Source organism: Oncorhynchus kisutch, linkage group LG17, assembly GCF_002021735.2.
Source record: "Oncorhynchus kisutch isolate 150728-3 linkage group LG17, Okis_V2, whole genome shotgun sequence".
Lineage (NCBI taxonomy): Eukaryota > Metazoa > Chordata > Actinopteri > Salmoniformes > Salmonidae > Oncorhynchus > Oncorhynchus kisutch.
Window position 1 is genome coordinate 62,582,435 of NC_034190.2, and position 19,110 is coordinate 62,601,544.

Below are 19,110 nucleotides of genomic sequence, written 5' to 3' on the forward strand. Positions count from 1 at the left end.
ACACTGTGCAGATTATATTACCCATGAATGTAGTCTTACTAACTGGGCATTATCATTATGTAATTCCTTTAGCACTAAGTTATCTAACTACAGCCAGAGCCATGTATTTGTGTGTTTTTGTTAGCCAGTCAAATATTGTACCAAATATTATATTAGCTATGATAACTTAGGTTAACTATTTCATAATAACCAAGACAGCTTGCTAGCTAGTTAGTTAGTTAGGGAAAGGTGATACCTAGCCAGTTGCACAACTGAATGCATTCAACTGAAATATGGCTTCCGCATTTAACCCAACCCCTCTAACGCTTTTCTAATAAGAGACTGACCACTGGTCTGACACTTGGTTAGTACCAGCGGCAGTGCATCTCATAACGTAAGCTAGCTAGCGTTAGTTGCCTAGCTTTAACCAACATCACAATTGTATGTTCTGATGCCGCTCTGGCAATTTATTGATTGGGGACCTTCTTTTTGAGGAATGTAATTGTTTTTATTGAATATATGTGTGTTGTGCTGTTTTATATTATACTTGATTTTGTCTTGTGAAATTGTATATGCAGGGCTCCCTTGTGAAAGGCTCTGGTCTCAATAGTGACTCCCTGCTTAAATAAATAGCTAAAATAAGATAGCTAGTAGTGTAACAGCAACACACAACAAGCTATCTAGTAATTATAACCACTGAGCTATAATAAGACGACAACAAAGATGAAAGGCTAACGCTATCCAGGCAAACTTTTAAGTGCTAGTTAGCATGTCTGACGTTGATGGCTAACGTTAGCTAGCTACCTACATCAACGCCTTCGAGGTAGCTCACCCAGAGCTAACGTTCTGAATTGCCACGAATAATTTGGGCCGTAATGGTGTTGGATTAGAGCCTCTCCGTGAGTGTTCTATCTAGCTAACTCACAAGTTTCGCTTGTTTAGGATAGATGTATAGTGTTGATGTTCAAATACAGGAGAACGAGACCAAATCATGGACGCTGGACAGAGTGGATTTCAGTTGTAGCAAAATGGCAGTTTATTGAGTCAAAAGATATCTTGTCCTGCAGTTTAACGTGCACGGACTTAGTCATATGACTCGGTAAGGAGTCAGCTGAAAAAGGGCTTAGACAAAGGTTACAGCAGTTTTTATACATGGAATAATGTAGGTAGAGTCTTGTCGTGTCGCCTTCTGAATGGTCCCGAAGGGTTGGAGGCGGACCTGCTCTAGCCAGAGCAGGAGCCCCATTGGTGCACAGCAGAGTCTTCTGCTCTGGGCACTCGACCAGTAGAGGGGGGATGAAGTGTGTGTGTTTATGCAAGAAGGTATTTGTGTGTCAGGGGATCGTGAGGTAGGGGGAACTGAGAGGGGCAGTTTTATGGCTGGGTGTGTGTGTTCGTGCGATGGAATGTCAAATCAAATCAAATTTATTTATATAGCCCTTCGTACATCAGCTGATATCTCAAAGTGCTGTACAGAAACCCAGCCTAAAACCCCAAACAGCAAGCAATGCAGGTGTAGAACACATGTCTGTGTGTGTCCTGGGGTCGTGAGATAGGGATACGTGCAATGACTTGAGTCAAGCGGATAAGTTTGGCGCTGTATAATATATGAGCAATGTGTATGAATATATGTATATATGACAATAGTATATCTAGTTAGCCTTCTGCTCCCTGGCTGGCATCATGTCAAACTGTCTAGCGTTTCCTGATTATACTGTAATTACTGACGTCATCTTGCGTTTCTTGAGCCACAGTCCACTTTCTTATTTTTGGTTGGGTTATATATAACCTTTCTAATTTACTTTTAAGTATATATTTTTGTACATTGGTTTTTATTGCGTTGGAATTGTAAATATTGTGAATTTGTATGATTGTGTGCAGGGCTCCCTTGTAAAAAGAGGCCTTGCTCTCAATGGGACTTCCCTGTTTAAATAAAAACAATAATAATTTGTTTGTCATCTCCAACCAAGCGACCATAGCCCAACCGGCCGCAAAATTGCGATATTAATTTTATGTTTGTCATTCATCTTAAAAGTAATAATGCCGCCATCTTGCTGCTAGTTGAGCTATGGTCGTTTGGTTGGAGATGACAACATATAATTATAGTAATTGAGCCTTACATTTTTCAACAGGCTCCTCCATCTCGACGTCCCCTGAATGCCCATCTGCTAGCCGCGGGCCCGCTAGCTGTCTAGAGCATATCGGACTGGTAGCTGAAGAGGTCCATCATCCAATTTCTTGGGCTACTATACCTATTTGCCAATTGGCCTGGACCCTTTTACTACACGGAGCCCTGTTGGTCCATCCCAACTGGTCTGCCGACATAACCGCACGAGGGGGCTTCCGTCGCGACGTCCCTCCAAGGCCCTTCTGCTAGCCTCGGCCCCCTAGCTGTCTGAATCGCCGTGTCTCCAACCCGCCTAGCTACTCAGAGGACCCTATGATCACTCGGCTACGCATGCCTCTCCCTAATGGCAATATGCCTTGTCCATTGCTGTTTTGGTTAGTGATTATTGTCTTATTTCACTGTAGAGCCTCCAGCCCTGCTCAATATGCCTTAACTAACACTTTTGTTCCACCTCCCACACGTGCGGTGACCTCACCTAGTTTAAATGGTGTCTCTAGAGTCAATACCTCTCTCATCGTCACTCAATGCCTAGGTTTACCTCCACTGTATTCACATCCTACCATACCTTTGTACATTATGCCCTTGAATCTATTCTACCGTGCCCATAAACCTGCTCTATTTACTCTCTGTTCCGAACGTACTAGATGACCAGTTCTTATAGCCTTTAGCAGTGCCCTTATCCTACTCCTACTCTGTTCCTCTGGTGATGTAGAGGTTACTCCAGGACCTGCAGTGCCTAGCTCCACTCCCATTCCCCAGGCACTCTCATTTGTTGACTTCTGTAACCGTAAAAGCCTTGGTTTAATCCGTGTTAACATTAGACGACTCCTCCCTAAGTTTGTTTTATTCACTGCTTTAGCACACTCTGCCAATCCGGATGTCCTAGCCATGTCTGAATCCTGGCTTAGGAAAGCCAGCAAAAACCCTGAAATGTCCATCCATAACTAGTAACATTTTCTGACAAGATAGAACTGCCAAAGGGTGCAGAGTTGCAGTCTACTGCAGAGATAGCCAGCATAGTTCTGTCTTACTATCCAGGTCTGTGCCCAAACAATTTGAGCTTCTACTTTTAAAAATCAGAAACAAGTCTCTCACCGTTGCTGCTTGCATATAGATCACCTTCTGCCCCCAGCTGTGCCCTGGACACCATATGTGAATTGATTGCCCCCCATCTATCTTCAGAGCTCGTGCTGTTAGGTGACCTAAACTGGGACATGCTTTACACCCCGGCCATCCTACAATCTAAACTTGATACCCTCAATCTCACACAAATGATCAATGAACCTACCAGGTACAACCCCAAATCCGTATACACGGGCACCCTTATAGATATCATCCTAATCAACCTGCCCTCCAAATACACCTCTGCTGTCTTCAACCAGGATCTCAGCGGTCACTGCCTCATTGCCTGCGTTCCTAATGGGTCTTTGGTCAAACGACCACCCCTCATCACTGTCAAACGCTCCCTAAAACACTTCAGCGAGCAGGCCTTTCTAATCGACCTGGCCCGGGTATCCTGGAAGGATATTGACCTCATTCCGTCAGTAGAGGATGCCTGGTTATTCTTTAAAAATGCTTTCCTCACCATCTTAAATAAGCATACCCAGTTCAAAAAATTTAGAACAAGGAACAGATATAGCCCTTGGTTCACTCGAGACTTGACTGCCCTTGACCAGCACAAAAACATCCTGTGGCATACTGCATTAGCATCGAATAGCCCCTGTGATATGCAACTTTTCAGGGAAGTTAGGAACCAATATACACAGGCAGTTAGGAAAGCAAAGGCTAGCTTTTTCAAACAGAAATTTGCATCCTGTAGCACAAAGTTCAAAAGTTCTGGGACACTAAAGTCCATGGAGAATAAGAGCACCTCCTCTCAGCTGCCCACTGCACTGAGGCTAGGAAACACTGTCACCACCGATAAATCCACGATAATTGAGAATTTCAATAAGCATTTTTCTATGGCTGGCCATGCTTTCCACCTGGCTACCCCTGCCCCGGTCAACAGCCCCACGCTCACCACAGCAATTTGCCCATGCCTCCCCCACCCAAATCCAGATAGCTGATGAGCTGCAAAATCTGGACCCCTACAAATCAGCCGGGCTAGACAATCTGGACCATCTCTTTCTAAAATTATCATGGGTGCACCTCAGCCACGCTCAAGGTCCTAAATAACATAACCGCCATGGTTAGACTGTAAACTATCCTTCCATACTCACATTAAGCATCTCCAATCCAAAATTACATCTAGAATTTGCTTCCTATTTCGCAATAAAGCATCCTTCACTCATGCTGCCAAACATACCCTCGTAAAACTGACTATCCTGCTGATCCTTGACTTTGGCGATGTCATTTACAAAATAGCCTCCTACACTCTACTCAGCAAATTGGATGCAGTCTATCACAGTGCCATCTGTTTTGTCACCATATACTACCCACCACTCCCGTACGGGTGTAACGGATGTGAAATGGCTAGCTTAGTTAGCGGTGCGCGCTAAATAGCGTTTCAATCGGTGACGTCACTTGCTCTGAGACCTTGAAGTAGTAGTTCCCCTTGCTCTGCAAGGGCCGTGGCTTTTGTGGAGCGATGGGTAACGATGCTTCGAGTGTGACTGTTGTTGATGTGTGCAGAGGGTCCCTGGTTCGTGCCCAGGTATCTGCAAGGGGACGGTCTAAAGTTATACTGTTTCAACCTTCGTCTCTCCCGAGCCCGTACGGGAGTTGTAGCGATGAGACAAGATAGTAGCTACTAAACAATTGAATGCCACGAAATTGGGGAGAAAAAGGGCTAAAATTCAACAACAACAAAAAAGTTAGTGAGCAGAGAACTGGAAGGAAAGGAGGCCAAATGTGGGATTGGCTTTCTGCGTCCTCCGATACACAACCCAACCAAGCCGCACAGCTTCTTAACACAGCGCCATCCAACCCGGAAGCCAGCCGCACCAATGTGTCGGAGGAAACACAGTGCACCTGGCAACCTTGGTTAGTGCGCACTGCGCCCGGCCCGCCACAGGAGTCGCTGGTGCGCGATGAGACAAGGATTTCCCTACCGGCCAAATCCTCCCTAACCCGGACGATGCTAGGCCAATTGTGCGTCGCCCCGCGACCTCGTGGCACAGCTGGCGCTGCAGTACAGCGCCCTTAACCACTGCGCCACCCGGGAGGCCCTCTCCCTCGCTAACTTTAAGCACCAGCTGTCAGAGCAGCTCACAGATCACTGCATCTGTAGATAGCCCATCCAACTACCTGATCCCCATACTGTTATCTATTTTATTTTGCTCCTTTGTACCCCAGTATCTCTACTTGCACATTCATCTTTTGCACATCTATCACTCGTGTTTTATTGCTAAATTGTAATTATTTCACCACTATGGCCTATTTATTGCCTTACCTCCCTTGAACACACTGTATATAGACTTTTTCTATTGTGTTATTGACTGTATGTTTGTTCATTCTAGAGGTCGACCGATTAATCGGAATGGCCGATTATTTAGGGCTGATTTAAAGTTTTCATAACAATCAGAAATCTGTATTTTTGTGTGCCAATTTCCAAATAAATTAAAAAACAATTTTAAAAAAGAATTGTATTTAACTAGGCAAGTAGGTTAAGAACACATTATTATTTTCAATGACGGCCTAGGAACGGTGTGTTAACTGCCTTGTTCAGGGACAGAACGACAGATTTTCACCTTGCCAGCTCAGGGGATCCAATCTTGCAGCGGTAGAGTTAACTAGACCAACGTCTAACCATTGCACTCCACCAGTAGCCTGCCTGTTACGCGAATGCAGTAGAAGCCAAGGTAAATTGCTAGCTAGCATTAAACTTATCTTATAAAAAACAATCAATCATAATCACTAGTTATAACTACTAATCCAGTTTAGCAGGCAATATTAACCAGGTGAAATTGTCATTTCTGACGCATAGTCAGGGTATATGCAACAGTTTGGGCTGCCTGGCTCATTGCGAACTAATTATGACATAACATTGAAGGTTGTACAATGTAACAATAATATTTAGACTTAGAGATGCCACCCGTTAGATAAAATACCGAACGGTTCCGTATTTCACTGAAATAAACGTTTTGTTTTCGAAATGATAGTTTCCGGATTCGACCATATTAATGACCAAAGGCTTGTATTTCTGTGTGTTATGTTATAATTAAGTCTGATTTGATAGAGCAGTCTGACTGAGCAGCAGCAGGCCCATAGTCATTCATTCAAACAGAACTTTCGTGCGTTTTGCCATCAGCTCTTCGCAAAAACAGCGCTGTTTGACTTCAAGCCTATCAACCTAATGGATGGTGTAACCAATGTGAAATGGCTAGCTAGTAACACTTTTTATGAGCCACTGGCTTATAGGGTCTTATAAGGAACCATGAGCTTTTTTATAGTGTAGAATACTACCAGTGTGATTATTACAAATGCATCTACTGTGTAGTGTGTATGTATTTATAAAGGGTGTTAATAAGAGCTTTGAGATGTGATGAAGCAACTTTAGGGTGATTGGGTGACATTCAATTCATTACTACATTAAACAATATTTCACTGGAGACATCGTTGGGCATAAGTGTTTGCTATGGTAAATAACTAATGCAAATATTGTAAACGTAAAAAGCAATTATTTAAGTGTAAAAGAAATCACTTTATTTGTAGTTACAATAACTAACATCATCTCAAACTGCATTTTAATATAGATTCTATCTTGCATCCAGCTTTCAGTTGTACACTGTCTAAAATTAAATACAAAAAGGTGAGAAGGGAACAGTGGGGGTGTAGAGATCTAGTCATTTCATGGAGAGAAAAAGGAAAGGGAAATTCATTTGTAATATTTTTTTTATTTTTATTGCCAACTCCACGCCTAACGCACAATTACAGAACATTTTTGTACAGAATGTCGCAGAGAAAACAGAATGGAAAAAATGCCACTACTGCTAAAGAAAGAGTCTCTGTTTACAAGGATAGGGGTACAGAACATTCTGCCATTCAGATGCTGCAAGTTCCTTCTTTTTTCTTATTAAAGGACAGAAAAAAAACCTGTTTGTTACAAAATGTTTATTTTTTTTGTCACTGGAATTTGTTTGCTACACAAGAAATTAACATTTCTTTGTTCCATTTGTGTCTGTGCGTGCATATGTGTTTTAAATGTTTAGATTACTTTTAAAATCAAGGAATCCTTCCCAAGTATGGATATAAGACCAGGAAACTGTTTATGTTATGGTGTTTGCTGCTCAAGTGCATAGCTTTGACATTTTAATTGAATTATTTATGCACAGATTAGCCAAAAACAATATAAATACCATTGTAATTATGATATATTTAACAGGTTATTTTCTTTAAAAGAAAAACATCAAAAGGACTTAGTTCATATGCACCTCTTTTTAAGCAATTCTACAGCATGCGATCCTAAGAGTTAACCCACCCATGGCAGACAACTTTTCTTTTTTTTTTTTTTACTTAAAAAGTTTCGATATCATTATTTTCAAACATTGATTTATACAACATTTCGTTCAGAGTAGTAACTGCATTTCCAAGCACAGAATGGGTTCCTCTTGAAACTCCGGAAAGAAACCGGGGTATAAGTGGAGGCTTCCCAACCCAACCAAATCACATCACCGGTCCCAACCACAGTCAACAGAAAGAAAGAAAATGAACCGATGGGATTCTTCATTTCATTATTCTACATTGTCACCAAACAAAAGGTGAAGAGAATGGGTAAATTAAAAAAAAAGTGATTTGTTTAAAAATTAGCATTCATTATCACAAATAGCATGTGCTTGGTTAGTTAACTTTCCTTTAAACATTATTCTGCATATGCAAAGTAAAATTGTGTGCAAAAAAAAATTGACTAGACAGAAACCCCCCCCCAAAACTGAGTAAAGAATCTTGGGACTAAATATTCAGAATGGCCAGACCCTGTCGGTGGCTCATGGACTCCCTGTTGAAGCTCAATTCTCTTGCCTTTTTTTCTGATGTGATAAAGTTGGATTAAAATGACATGATCATGAATTTTTATTTCAAATCTACAAAACTTGATTCTAAAATATATCAAGACCAAGAGATAAAACAAAGCTTTTGATCCTCAATTTACCAACAGGAGGCCACTGATCTAGTTCTGGGGGGAAAAAAGAGGAAAGTAACATGACCGAAAAAATTAAATAAACATGGCTGGCCAAAAATCTATCAAGAGTTAGATCATCGTTGTGTAAATGACCTTCACTCAAACCTGTGTAATGAAGATGGATGAAAATGGTCCCAGGAGGAATGCACAATTTCTTCCCCATTCCATTTCATACCACTGCAATTCCTCATATTTTGATAAACAACTGTGATATTTTAAATGAGAAGGAGAGAGAATTTTTGCCCTTGGTAGTTTTTTGGGGTGTTAGGAGTCAGTATAGTGGTGTTTTGATCAAATTGGATATGCAAGAAAATTGAACATTTTTATGTTGGAATGGTCTTCCACTCCACTTTGGAGTCCGGGTGCCATCTGAAAACAGGACAAAGAGAAACAATTGTTATTTGCAACAAAAGTACTTCCTAAAAGTGTAGTCATTGTAGACAATTAACCTCTTAAAAATGAACCAAACAAAACTGATTGGTCAACGGTGCGCTATAAACTGGATGGCCGCAAACCAACAAGCAGTTAAGACTGCGCAAGACTTGATTTTAGTGATTTTCCCATGTTCACCCACAGATGGCAGCAGATATTCAAACTAGAGAATATGATATCCAGTGCTACACTAAATTACCAAAACTATCTGGACACCTGCTTGTCGAACACCTTATTCTAAAATCATGGCCATAAATATTGAGTTGGTCCCCCCCTTTGCTGCTATAACAGTTTCCACTCTTCTGGGAAGGCTTTCCACTAGATGTTGGAACATTGCTGCGGGGATTTGCTTTCATTCAGCCACAAGAGCATTAGTGAGGTCGGGCAATGTTGTCGGGCATTCAGGCCTGGCTCGCAGTCAACGTTCTGTATGGACCTTGCTTTGTGCACGGGGGTATTGCCATACTGAAAAAGGAAAGGGCCTTCCCCAAAATGTTGCCACAAAGTTGGAAGCACAGAATCGTCTAAAATGTCATTGTATGTTGTAGCGTTAAGATTTCCCATCACTGAAACTAAGGGGCTTAGCCCAGACCATAAAAAAAAAGAGCCTCAGACCATTATTCCTCTTCTACCAAACCATTCAGGAAGGTAGCATTCACCTGGCATCCGCCAAACCCAGATTCATCCGTCGGACTGCCAAATGGTACGTTTCCACTTTTCCACTGCTCCTGAGTCCAATGGCAGCAAGCTTTACACCACTCCAGCCGACACTTGGCATTGCTCATTGTGATCTTAGGCTTGTGTGGCTGCTTGGCCATGGAAACCCATTCCAGATGAACAGTTCTTGTGCTGACATTGCTTCCAGAGGCAGTTTGTAATTATCTTTTTATTAGAATGTTATTTTCTTTTAACAGGGGTTACATAAACAACCAAACTAAGCATACCACATAGACTAAGTACAATCAAAAGGAATAAGGATACAGCAAAACATTATACCAAAAGCAGTAATAAAATGGAGAACAACATTTTACTTCACAATGATAACATGGGGCATTTATGGGAGGTTTTCTGCAGGACAACAATGTGGAGACTAGATTTTCCAAAATGTAACAGACTTCTGGTGTAACTCAAAGGTAAGTTTCTCTAGGGGTAGAGTAGCAGAAGCTTCAGAAAGCCACATTCTCACAGATGGTACTTCAGGTGTGGACCATAATAACAATATACATTTTTTTGCTAAGTAAACAAGTGTATTGAACAGATGTTCAGAGTCAGGGTCAAACACAACGTTACAATAAATTCAGCGAAAAAGCAAATTGTCTACCCAAGATGTTCTGGATGTGTAAATGAATATCATTCCAATAAGACTGGATTCTGCTATAGTACCAAAAAACGTGCATGAAGGTGGCAGTATCCTGTTTACATTTGAAACAAATGCGATGCATTGGAAAACATTCTTTAAGGCGGACAGATGTAAAGTAGATTCAATGAAAACATTTGAAATGTAGTTCTTGTATGCTTATGGAGGTGCATTTGGGGTAGACCCTTTCGCAGATAGAAGCCCATTCTTCCTCACCGAATGCATGTCCAATGTCTTTCTCCCAAACATGTCTCAACGCATCATAGGATGAGGCACTTCTGTTCAATAAAATAGAATACAAGTCGAAGATTAAACCTCTCCGAACTTCAATAATTTGAAAATGTAGTTTAAAAATTGACTTTCTTCTGACCCTCTATGAAGTGTCTAAATTGTAGGTACTTAAAATCTGTTGGATAAATGAAACTCAGTGTTGGAACGTTTTAAGTGTCCTGAGTAAATAAAGGCGTAAAGTCAGCAATACCCTTTGTCTTTCAGTCCAGAAGTTCAATACTCCTTATTGTGGGGGAGGGGGGAGGTACAAACTAATCTAGGTACTAACTAATCATGTGCTTGATCTGAACAGACCAGTAATATAGTTGGAGATTTGTCAAAGAGATTTCTTCTTAATCCTTTGGCTTAATTTCATTGGTAAATTAGGTTCTAGGTTTCTTATTGTTCCAGATATATTTAGAGATATTGGCATTCCTTTTCTGAAAAAAAAGGACTGAGATAGATGCCATGGGATATTTTAGAATAGATAATTTTGCCGAGGAAGGATGTTCATCCTGACAACATTAATCCTGCCAAAAAGAGTTTGGTAGGGTAGATCAGTTAACCGGGCCCTATTTTATTTTATTACCCCCTTTTCTCCCCAGTTTCGTGGTATCCAATTGTTTTAGTAGCTACTATCTTGTCTCATCGCTACAACTCCCGTACGGGCTCGGGAGAGACGAAGGTTGAAAGTCATGCATCCTCCGATACACAACCCAACCAAGCTGCACTGCTTCTTAACACAGAGCGCATCCAACCCGGAAGCCAGTCGCACCAATGTGTCGGAGGAAACACCGTGCACCTGGCAACCTTGGTTAGCGCGCACTGCGCCCGGCCCACCACAGGAGTCGCTGGTGCGCGATGAGACAAGGACATCCCTACCGGCCAAGCCCTCCCTAACCAGGACGACGCTAGGCCAATTGTGTGTCGCCCCACGGACCTCCCGTTCACGGCCGGTTACATCAGAGCCTGGGCGCGAACTCATAGTCTCTGATGGCACAGCTGGCGCTGCAGTACAGCACACTTAACCACTGCGCCACCCGGGAGGCCTTAACCGGGTCCTATTTAATCTTTGTGAGCAAAGGCATATAATTTGAAGTGAACAGGTCTTTAAGATTTGGGGTAACATATATGCCCAAGTACTCCAAGCCTGTTTCAGACAGCTGGAATGGAGATATCATATCTCAGTTGATTGTAGAGGGGATATTCAAAGGTATAGACATGGATTTATCCACATTAATTTTGTTCCCTGACAGGTTACCATATTCAGATATGATGTCCATTACTGCAGAGGTCTTTGGTTTAGAAATGTGCTTTTATACATCAGCAAATAATGAAATTCTGTGCTCTTCGTCACCCACAGAGATGACCCTTCCAGGGGCAGTTTGAAACTCAGTAGTGAGTGTTGCAACCGAGGACCGAAGATTTTTTACACGTTACGCGCTTCAGCATTCGGTGGTCACGTTCTGTGAGCTTGTGTAGCTGAGCCATTGTTGAGCTCTTCAGTAAGGCCATTCTACTGCCAATGTTTGTCTATGGAAATTGCATGGCTGTGTGCTCGATTTTATACACCTGTCAGTCAGCAACTGGGGTGAGGTTGAAATAGCCAAATCTACTTGTTTGAAGGCTGTACACATAATTTTGCATATATAGTCTATTACACAACCTCAACACTCCATCCACTCAAATACAATTAGGCAAGGATGATGAGATCAATCTTTATCCAAGTTACACTGCACTGGTACATGGTCCCCTCATGAAACCAATTTTATCCATCAACTGATACAGAATGCATTCTCATGGCAGCTCAACCCAAATAGGACAACCCACTTTACAAAGTGGCACGGATACGATGCAACTACATGGCACCTTTACTTGGTGTAATTACAAACAATACACAGCAACTCAATTGAAACCATATGCTATTTCCACTCAGTATAATTATAGTTTCATATAGCGCATCTGCAGTGTTCAGCTGAGTAAACACATTCTGGTTACCAATGTAGCTGTAGAGGAACTATAGGGCATAATGAAACAATTAGGAAAAATACATTTCTTCACCCAGGACAAGAGGCAAGTGCAACTACATTCCTATTCAAGTCAATCATGCATTCATGTCTTAATTTACAGGGTCTGTGTTACTGTAAGGCATCTTGAGATGTTTACTTGAACAGAAGTTATAGTCCACCTCCAGATATTTTGGAACTTTTCCAGTTGAAAAATTATATTCAGAGTAGAATCATAGTAATATACACATGTTACACTTTAAGTTTCAATAGAGACATTTGGAGCAAAACAGCACTTTTGACTCAAAACTTACATTCTACAACGTCAGAAAAGGATAAGGTGAAGTGAATTAAACTGGAGTTAAATGTTCTTTATGGGGAGAGATGAGGAGAGTGCCATAGCATGTCAGGCATACTTGTGGTGGGATGGCGGCTGTGAAGTAGTAGTTACCTTCAGAATCTAGTTCCAGATCTTGAGGAAGCTGTCCCAGGACCCTGTTGCAACGGCCATTCCATCATCGGTCACACCCAAGCAGCTGACACGGTTGTCATGTCCAGCCAGGACACCTAGGGATAGAGCAGGGTCAGACCATGAGATCATATCACAACACTCAGCCAACACCACACCATCTCCTCTGCTCACTTAGTTTAACCCTTAAAAGATCATTCCATGAATGACCTGGCTAGTCTATAATTCTGTGTATGAGTTCTATTGCATTGTATAAATGGAAGAATCAGTTATTAGCAAATGTTACTAGTGCGTGTCAGATCCAGCTCATCGCTTTCTCCTTGGATCCAGACCACAGTCAAAAGCACTAAACTATTCATGCCTCTGTGGGAGCTCGTCCGCTGCTGGAGCAGGTGAAACAGCAGGGGCTGCATCCACAAACCCTGTTACTGTACAAACAAGCCTTCACTTGCACACTCCCTGTCATGGATTTAACAAATGGTGAAAATTCCCTCCCGCCAATGCTTACACCTGTCTTATGCTTTTGACTCCACGAAGGGAAGTTTAAGTGCACAATTCTGGAAAAAGGTGGAGAATCTGGAATTCTCTAGTTCAATCTGCTCTATACCCAGAATTGCTTTATGTCTGCAGTATCCCTGCTGTACTTGAGGAACTAGTCTGGCTACAACACTGACCCCTGTGTGGCCCCAGACGGTACCTCCGATGTGCTCAACTAAAGTAACCCTGCTGTTATCTGATACCTACAGGACCCCAGTCATTCCTGTAATACGGAGATGCTCCAAATCAATATCTCAGGTACTCCTCACATTTTTTGGTCACATGCACCGAATACAACAGGTAGACCTTACCGTGGAATGCTTACTAACAAGCCCTTAACCAACAATGCAGTTAAGAAAACATTTACTAAATATTCATTTTTTTTAAGTAACAAAAATAAAACAATACTGAGGGGGTAGCAGTACCGAGTCAAAATATCCCTGCTACAGTAGAACCACACCTAGTAGATATAGTCCATTCCAACACCCCACCCCTTTTCACCAGCACTGGCTGCACTAGCTACATTCCACCCTGCTCCACTACCTGGAGGTGCTGATGACGTCAAATATAGGTGTGTACAACCGTCAGAATGTAGCTTGACCACTGCTCTGCCACTGTACCCCCGACTTTTGTCATCATGGCCTCACGCCTCAAAGTAGGATGAAGTTGGCTCTAGATCTAGAGTCAGTTTAGTGTTTTCCCCCCTAACCATTAAGGATGGGATTGGGGAGTACGGGGACCTGATTCTAGACCTCTGGTTAGGTTGCTTTTTAACCCCGTCACACTTCACCTGCACGGTCAGCCTTGAGGCTGTCCCACACGTTGCAGTTGAAGTCATCGTAGCCGGCGAGCAGCAGGCGGCCACTCTTGGAGAAAGCCACCGAGGTGATGCCGCAGATGATGTTGTCGTGGGAATAGACCATCAGCTCCTGGTCAGCACGCAGGTCAAACAGCCTGCAGGTGGCGTCGTCCGATCCCGTGGCAAAGGCGTTGCCGTTGGGGAAGAACTGGAGGGAAAGAAGGAGGAGACTGAGGTTTGGTCTGATAAATTCCTCAACGCACCACATGCGGTGTGTTTGTATGAGCTAGTACATAATGGCTGCCACAGCATCACCAAGGTGGGTGCTATACATTGGTAATGAGGATCCCTTTCATAATGTAAAGCACTTGGTATTGACCAAGTGACCACGCATACTAAAGTTGCCAATGGACAATAGATATGTCCACAATCACATTTATACACATGACATAAATATAGACCACCATTTAACAAGCTGGTGTGTATAGAATGTCTGTTTTGAAGTCTGTACGTCTGAATGCAAAAGACAACCACAGGTGTGGGCAGCCCGCAGCGGAAACACTGGTTACAAAAGACACTGGCATCACAGGTGAGAGTTTGCGGCTCCGTTTAAAATGGAGGTGTAGCAATGTAGGTTGAACAGCGGTCGGGTCGTGTGATTGACTTACACAGATGGCATTAATGTCTGACTCGTGTCCGGTGAAGGTCTGTCGGCACATTCCTTCTCTGATGTCCCAGAGCTTTGCGGAGGCGTCACATGCCCCGGACACAAACAGCCGGGTGTCGGGCGCCAGCGACAGGCTCATGACGTCACCGGTGTGGCCGGCGAACGTGGTCGTCTGCTGGCCCGTCTCAATGTCCCAGAGAGCACTGGTGGACGGAGAGTGGGAGGGAGGAGAAAAGAGAAAACATCTGAGGGGTGTTTGGAGTGAGTGCCTTCTGTCATACTCCTGGTTTGCATTCAGATATCTGCCTTTTCAGTGTACACTCAAAATGTTATCAACACAACAGTGCAGAACTGGCATATCCACTCAGTGAACATGGTAGATGGATGGATACCCATCCCCATTCTTCCTTGCCTGTCGCCCAGGCAGGCACAGTTCCCTCACTCACCAGGTGGTGTCTCCAGAGCTGGTGACAATCTGGCTGTCATCCACGAAGCGACAGCAGGACAGGTAACCTGGATGCCACAGCAGAACAGACAGTAAGTCAGTCAGTCAGCATTGAGAAGCAGTCACAACACACAGGGGAAATGATCTCAAGACAGAAGGAAACACTAATTGAACTACATTACAGTTTGTACATTATAGGCCTGACCCTGAAGGATACAATAGTTTATAAGAAGTGAATGTGTATAACAGAACCAGCTCAATAACACTAATGTTCCTTTTCACAGCAACTAGACAGACACAGCTCCTGTCATGAGACTGAAAAAAGTGGCATTGAACATATCCAATGCTTCCAAGGTACTGGTTAAAAAAATCTAGTGCATAAACAATATCTCTCCTGCAAACTGAACGTTGACCATAGTCTATCCTGTGTTACAGGTGAGCTGTCCGTGTGTACACACTGTGGTAGCTATTAGGGGTGACTACCGTACCCGTATGTCCGGCCAGCTCACGGCTGACACGCACGTTGCCCTCGCGGGTCTTGAGGTTGTAGATGGAGCAGATGTTGTCTAGGCCTCCACAGGCCACGTAGTTCCCAGAGGGGGCGTAGGCGCACGTCATCACCCAGGAGGAGCGCAGTGGGATGGCGTGAACCTGAGGGAGACAGGCGGGAACTCTTGGTTTGATTCAAGCATGGACCACATATACTGGGAAGCCTATATCACATGTACTGGACATCCTATGTCATGAAACAACAAATGGTAGAGAATATTTTTTTGTTTAGTTGCCCTCATGTCTTTAGGTAAAAAAATTAAAATGTGAAACAAAAATGCATTCAAATGTGAGTGCTTCCTTTTGATTCTTAAAGATGTGGACAGGTCAACCTTACCTTGTTTGTGGTGTAGCTGTCCCAAATAATGAGTTTACCATCCTGGGAGGCACTGACTAAAAGCCTACGGGGCAAAAGGAGAGCCATGATTAAACCAGTGATCTTAAAGGAAATCTTAAGAGCACTAGTATTACTAGGGCACATGAATGACTTTGCACACACCACAAATCCAAACAAAACATGTTGAGTTTGGAACTGTTAATAATAACAAAGTAATCAAGCAGAACACAGGCACGCAAACACATAACTGCTTCCCTATGAACATAGGGTGAAACCATGCATTTTAGGGGTGGTGTGGTTTCCAGGGGTCTTTATGGCTGGGGAGCATCTCACCACTATCTGGGCAAATCAAACAAGAGTCGCCACGGAAACCAGGCCCTTATGGCCAGAGATGGCTGGCTGGGGAACATTCTCCCCCTTCGGACCCACTCAGTGTATGCAAATCACACATGCTAGCATAAACACATGCTAACACACGCACGCTAACACACGCACCCACTTCTTTACTGTCCAACATCCCTATCACACATAATAGGAAGGACAAGGTAGGTAAGCCTATATTATGGGTGTGGTGGGTGTAAAACTGTAAGAGTGAGTTAGAAGCAGTAGCTTCAGCACTGGCAGTGATTCAATGCTTCCTGTCTCTGTGGTTTGAAACCATCTGCTGTTGGTTGAGGATGATGAAACACTGCTAGGTGTTTGCCTCAGGTACACTAGCCTTCCAACTCCTGCACACTAAACTGTTGCCTGCTTAAAAGAGGGTCAAAGTAGCACGTTTGGAAAAGTTTTTTTTTTCAAATAATGAATAAACAAGGCCTGTATGGATTTATTTTAGCTTCAGGTGAGTTTTGAAAAAATAAGCTCTAGTGGAAAGTTTACTTTGAACCACGGTCGGTGTGTCACTGTCCACTCAGTTTCTCCAGAGTGAGTAAGACGCTTAGCAGAGATTGCAGCGCATTATCTGACTTTCCAAACACGCCTGCAATAAAGCAGGAGTGGAATTAACTAGCGCTCTTCTACTAGCTTTGCGCTGCTCTATTCACTTACATTTACTGATTACACATTGGCATTTGGATTACCTCTGCTTTTCCATTAGACGACTGCACCTCAATGTGAACAGAGGCATTCCAAATAACTTGAGGACTTGTACTCCTGCTCGGAGACACTTCATGAATAGACCCATGCTCTGGGTCAATTAAAGGAAACCCACCAGGAAGGGCGCTATAATTATTATTACCATACAGTTGAAGTCGGAAGTTTACATACACTTAGATTGGAGTCATGAAAACTTGTTTTTCAACAGCTCCACAAATTTCTTGTTAACAAACGAAAGTTTTGGCAAGTCGTTTAGGACATCTACCCTGTGCATGATACCATGTTTTTTAAAACATTTTCCGTCCTCATGATGCCAACTATTTTGTGAAGTGCACCAGTCTGAGATTTCGGGCTGATTTCTTTTGATTTTCCCATGATGTCAAGCAAAGAGGCAATGAGTTTGAAGGTAGGCCTTGAAATACATCCACAGGAACACCACCAATTGAATCAAATGATATCAATTAGCACATCAGAAGCTTCTAAAGCCATGATGTCATTTCCTGTTATTCTCCACGCTGTTTAAAAAGGCACAGTCAACTTCGTGTATGTAAACTTCTGACCCACTGAAATTGTGATACAGTGAGTTATAAGTGAAATAATCTGTCTGTAAACAATTTTTCAGGAAAAATTACTTGTGTCATGCACAAAGTAGATGTCCTAACAGACTTGCCAAAAGTATAGTTTGTGAACAAGAAATTTGTAAAGTGGTTGAAAAACGAGTTAATGACTCCAACCTAAGTGTATGTATGTAAACTTCCGACTTCAACTGTATGCATGTATTTTTTTTAACCTTTATTTTACCTGGCAAGTCAGTTAAGAACAAATTCTTATTTACAATGGCGGCCTACCCCAGCTAAACCCAGACAACGCTGGGCCAATTGTGCGCCAACCTATGGGACTCCAATCATGGCCGGATGTGATATAGTCTGGATAAAAACCAGAGGGAGACAGAGTCCCTGTGCCGAAATAGCACCCGACTCTGGGTCAATACTTATCTCTCCATTCTTCCTTATCTCTGGTCGACTGCACTTCACTAAAAGGTAGACTATTTAGTCTTCAACCCCCCAAAACAAAGACAATAATACACAGTAATATGACTTTACGGATGAAGGTGGGGGAATAATAATTGTAATAATTTTCTGTTGCATCATTGTGAGCTCACCCGTAAAGAATGATCTCTTCTTTTAATTGGGGGGTGGGTTGATAAAAATGAATCGGAGCAACAAAGAGAGATGACAACGCAATTTGGTTTGGGGTGAGTGTGTTGCGTGTGTGTGGTGTCTCTATGGAGCGGAGTGTTATTAGTTGCTGAGATGAGAGCTGCTGGGCTAGGGGCTCCTGGGAAGGCCCCCTAAGCTCAGGAACACAGGAGTTACCAGCACTGACTGACACTCAGGGAAGAGCAGCCAGCTACACTACCAAACAATGGACTACTCCATTTTGTCTACACACATACCCCACCAAACCACACACACAGTACACATGCAACAAACAAGAAGCGACACAAACACACAGCATAAAAGTTATACTTGTTAATGTTTTTGTTTAGGTTTTAAATTGCGAGGGAGTCATCTTGGAATCTCTATACAGGGAAGCTACACAAGATACAAATCGGGGGGAAAATTAACATTTTTATGGCAACTTCCTGAATTTAGGGAGAGGGGTTGAATCATTTAGTTAATAGACAGAATGTGGCTAAATAAGATTACCTCGAGTCAGTGCCCCAGTGCATGGCATAGATTTTAGCCAGATGCCCCCTCAGTGTCCTTCTAGTGCGCATCTGAATTCGGCCAATTGGGTCGATGTTTGCTGTGATCTGAAGGGAGGGGGGGGGGGGGGGGGGGGGGACACACACACAATCAATGACCATGACAAAACAGGCTGTGTATCTGCATGGGAAATGGGGATGCTCTTTACTATGT

The 19,110-nt window shown here is 42.9% G+C and overlaps 1 protein-coding gene across 6 annotated transcripts in view; it reads right to left on the bottom strand.

The window, feature by feature from the left end:
* Nucleotides 1-6,922: 6,922 nt before the first annotated feature.
* The window catches only part of LOC109908081 (guanine nucleotide-binding protein G(I)/G(S)/G(T) subunit beta-1), a 53,525-nt gene continuing 41,337 nt past the window's right edge, over nt 6,923-19,110 (bottom strand). For 3 of the 6 annotated variants that reach the window (XM_020506525.2, XM_031794347.1, XM_031794346.1), the window contains 8 exons: nt 18,898-19,004; nt 16,094-16,157; nt 15,696-15,858; nt 15,209-15,275; nt 14,764-14,965; nt 14,087-14,303; nt 12,742-12,857; nt 6,923-8,594 (listed from right to left, as the gene is read on the bottom strand). In XM_020506525.2, coding sequence (XP_020362114.2) covers nt 12,751-12,857; nt 14,087-14,303; nt 14,764-14,965; nt 15,209-15,275; nt 15,696-15,858; nt 16,094-16,157; nt 18,898-19,004 — 927 coding nt within the window. In that variant the 3' untranslated portion in view covers nt 6,923-8,594; nt 12,742-12,750. Of the gene's footprint in view, nt 8,595-9,523; nt 10,293-12,741; nt 12,858-14,086; nt 14,304-14,763; nt 14,966-15,208; nt 15,276-15,695; nt 15,859-16,093; nt 16,158-18,897; nt 19,005-19,110 lie in introns of those variants that run through there. The other 3 variants (XM_020506526.2, XM_031794348.1, XM_031794349.1) reach the window with 1 other exon arrangement.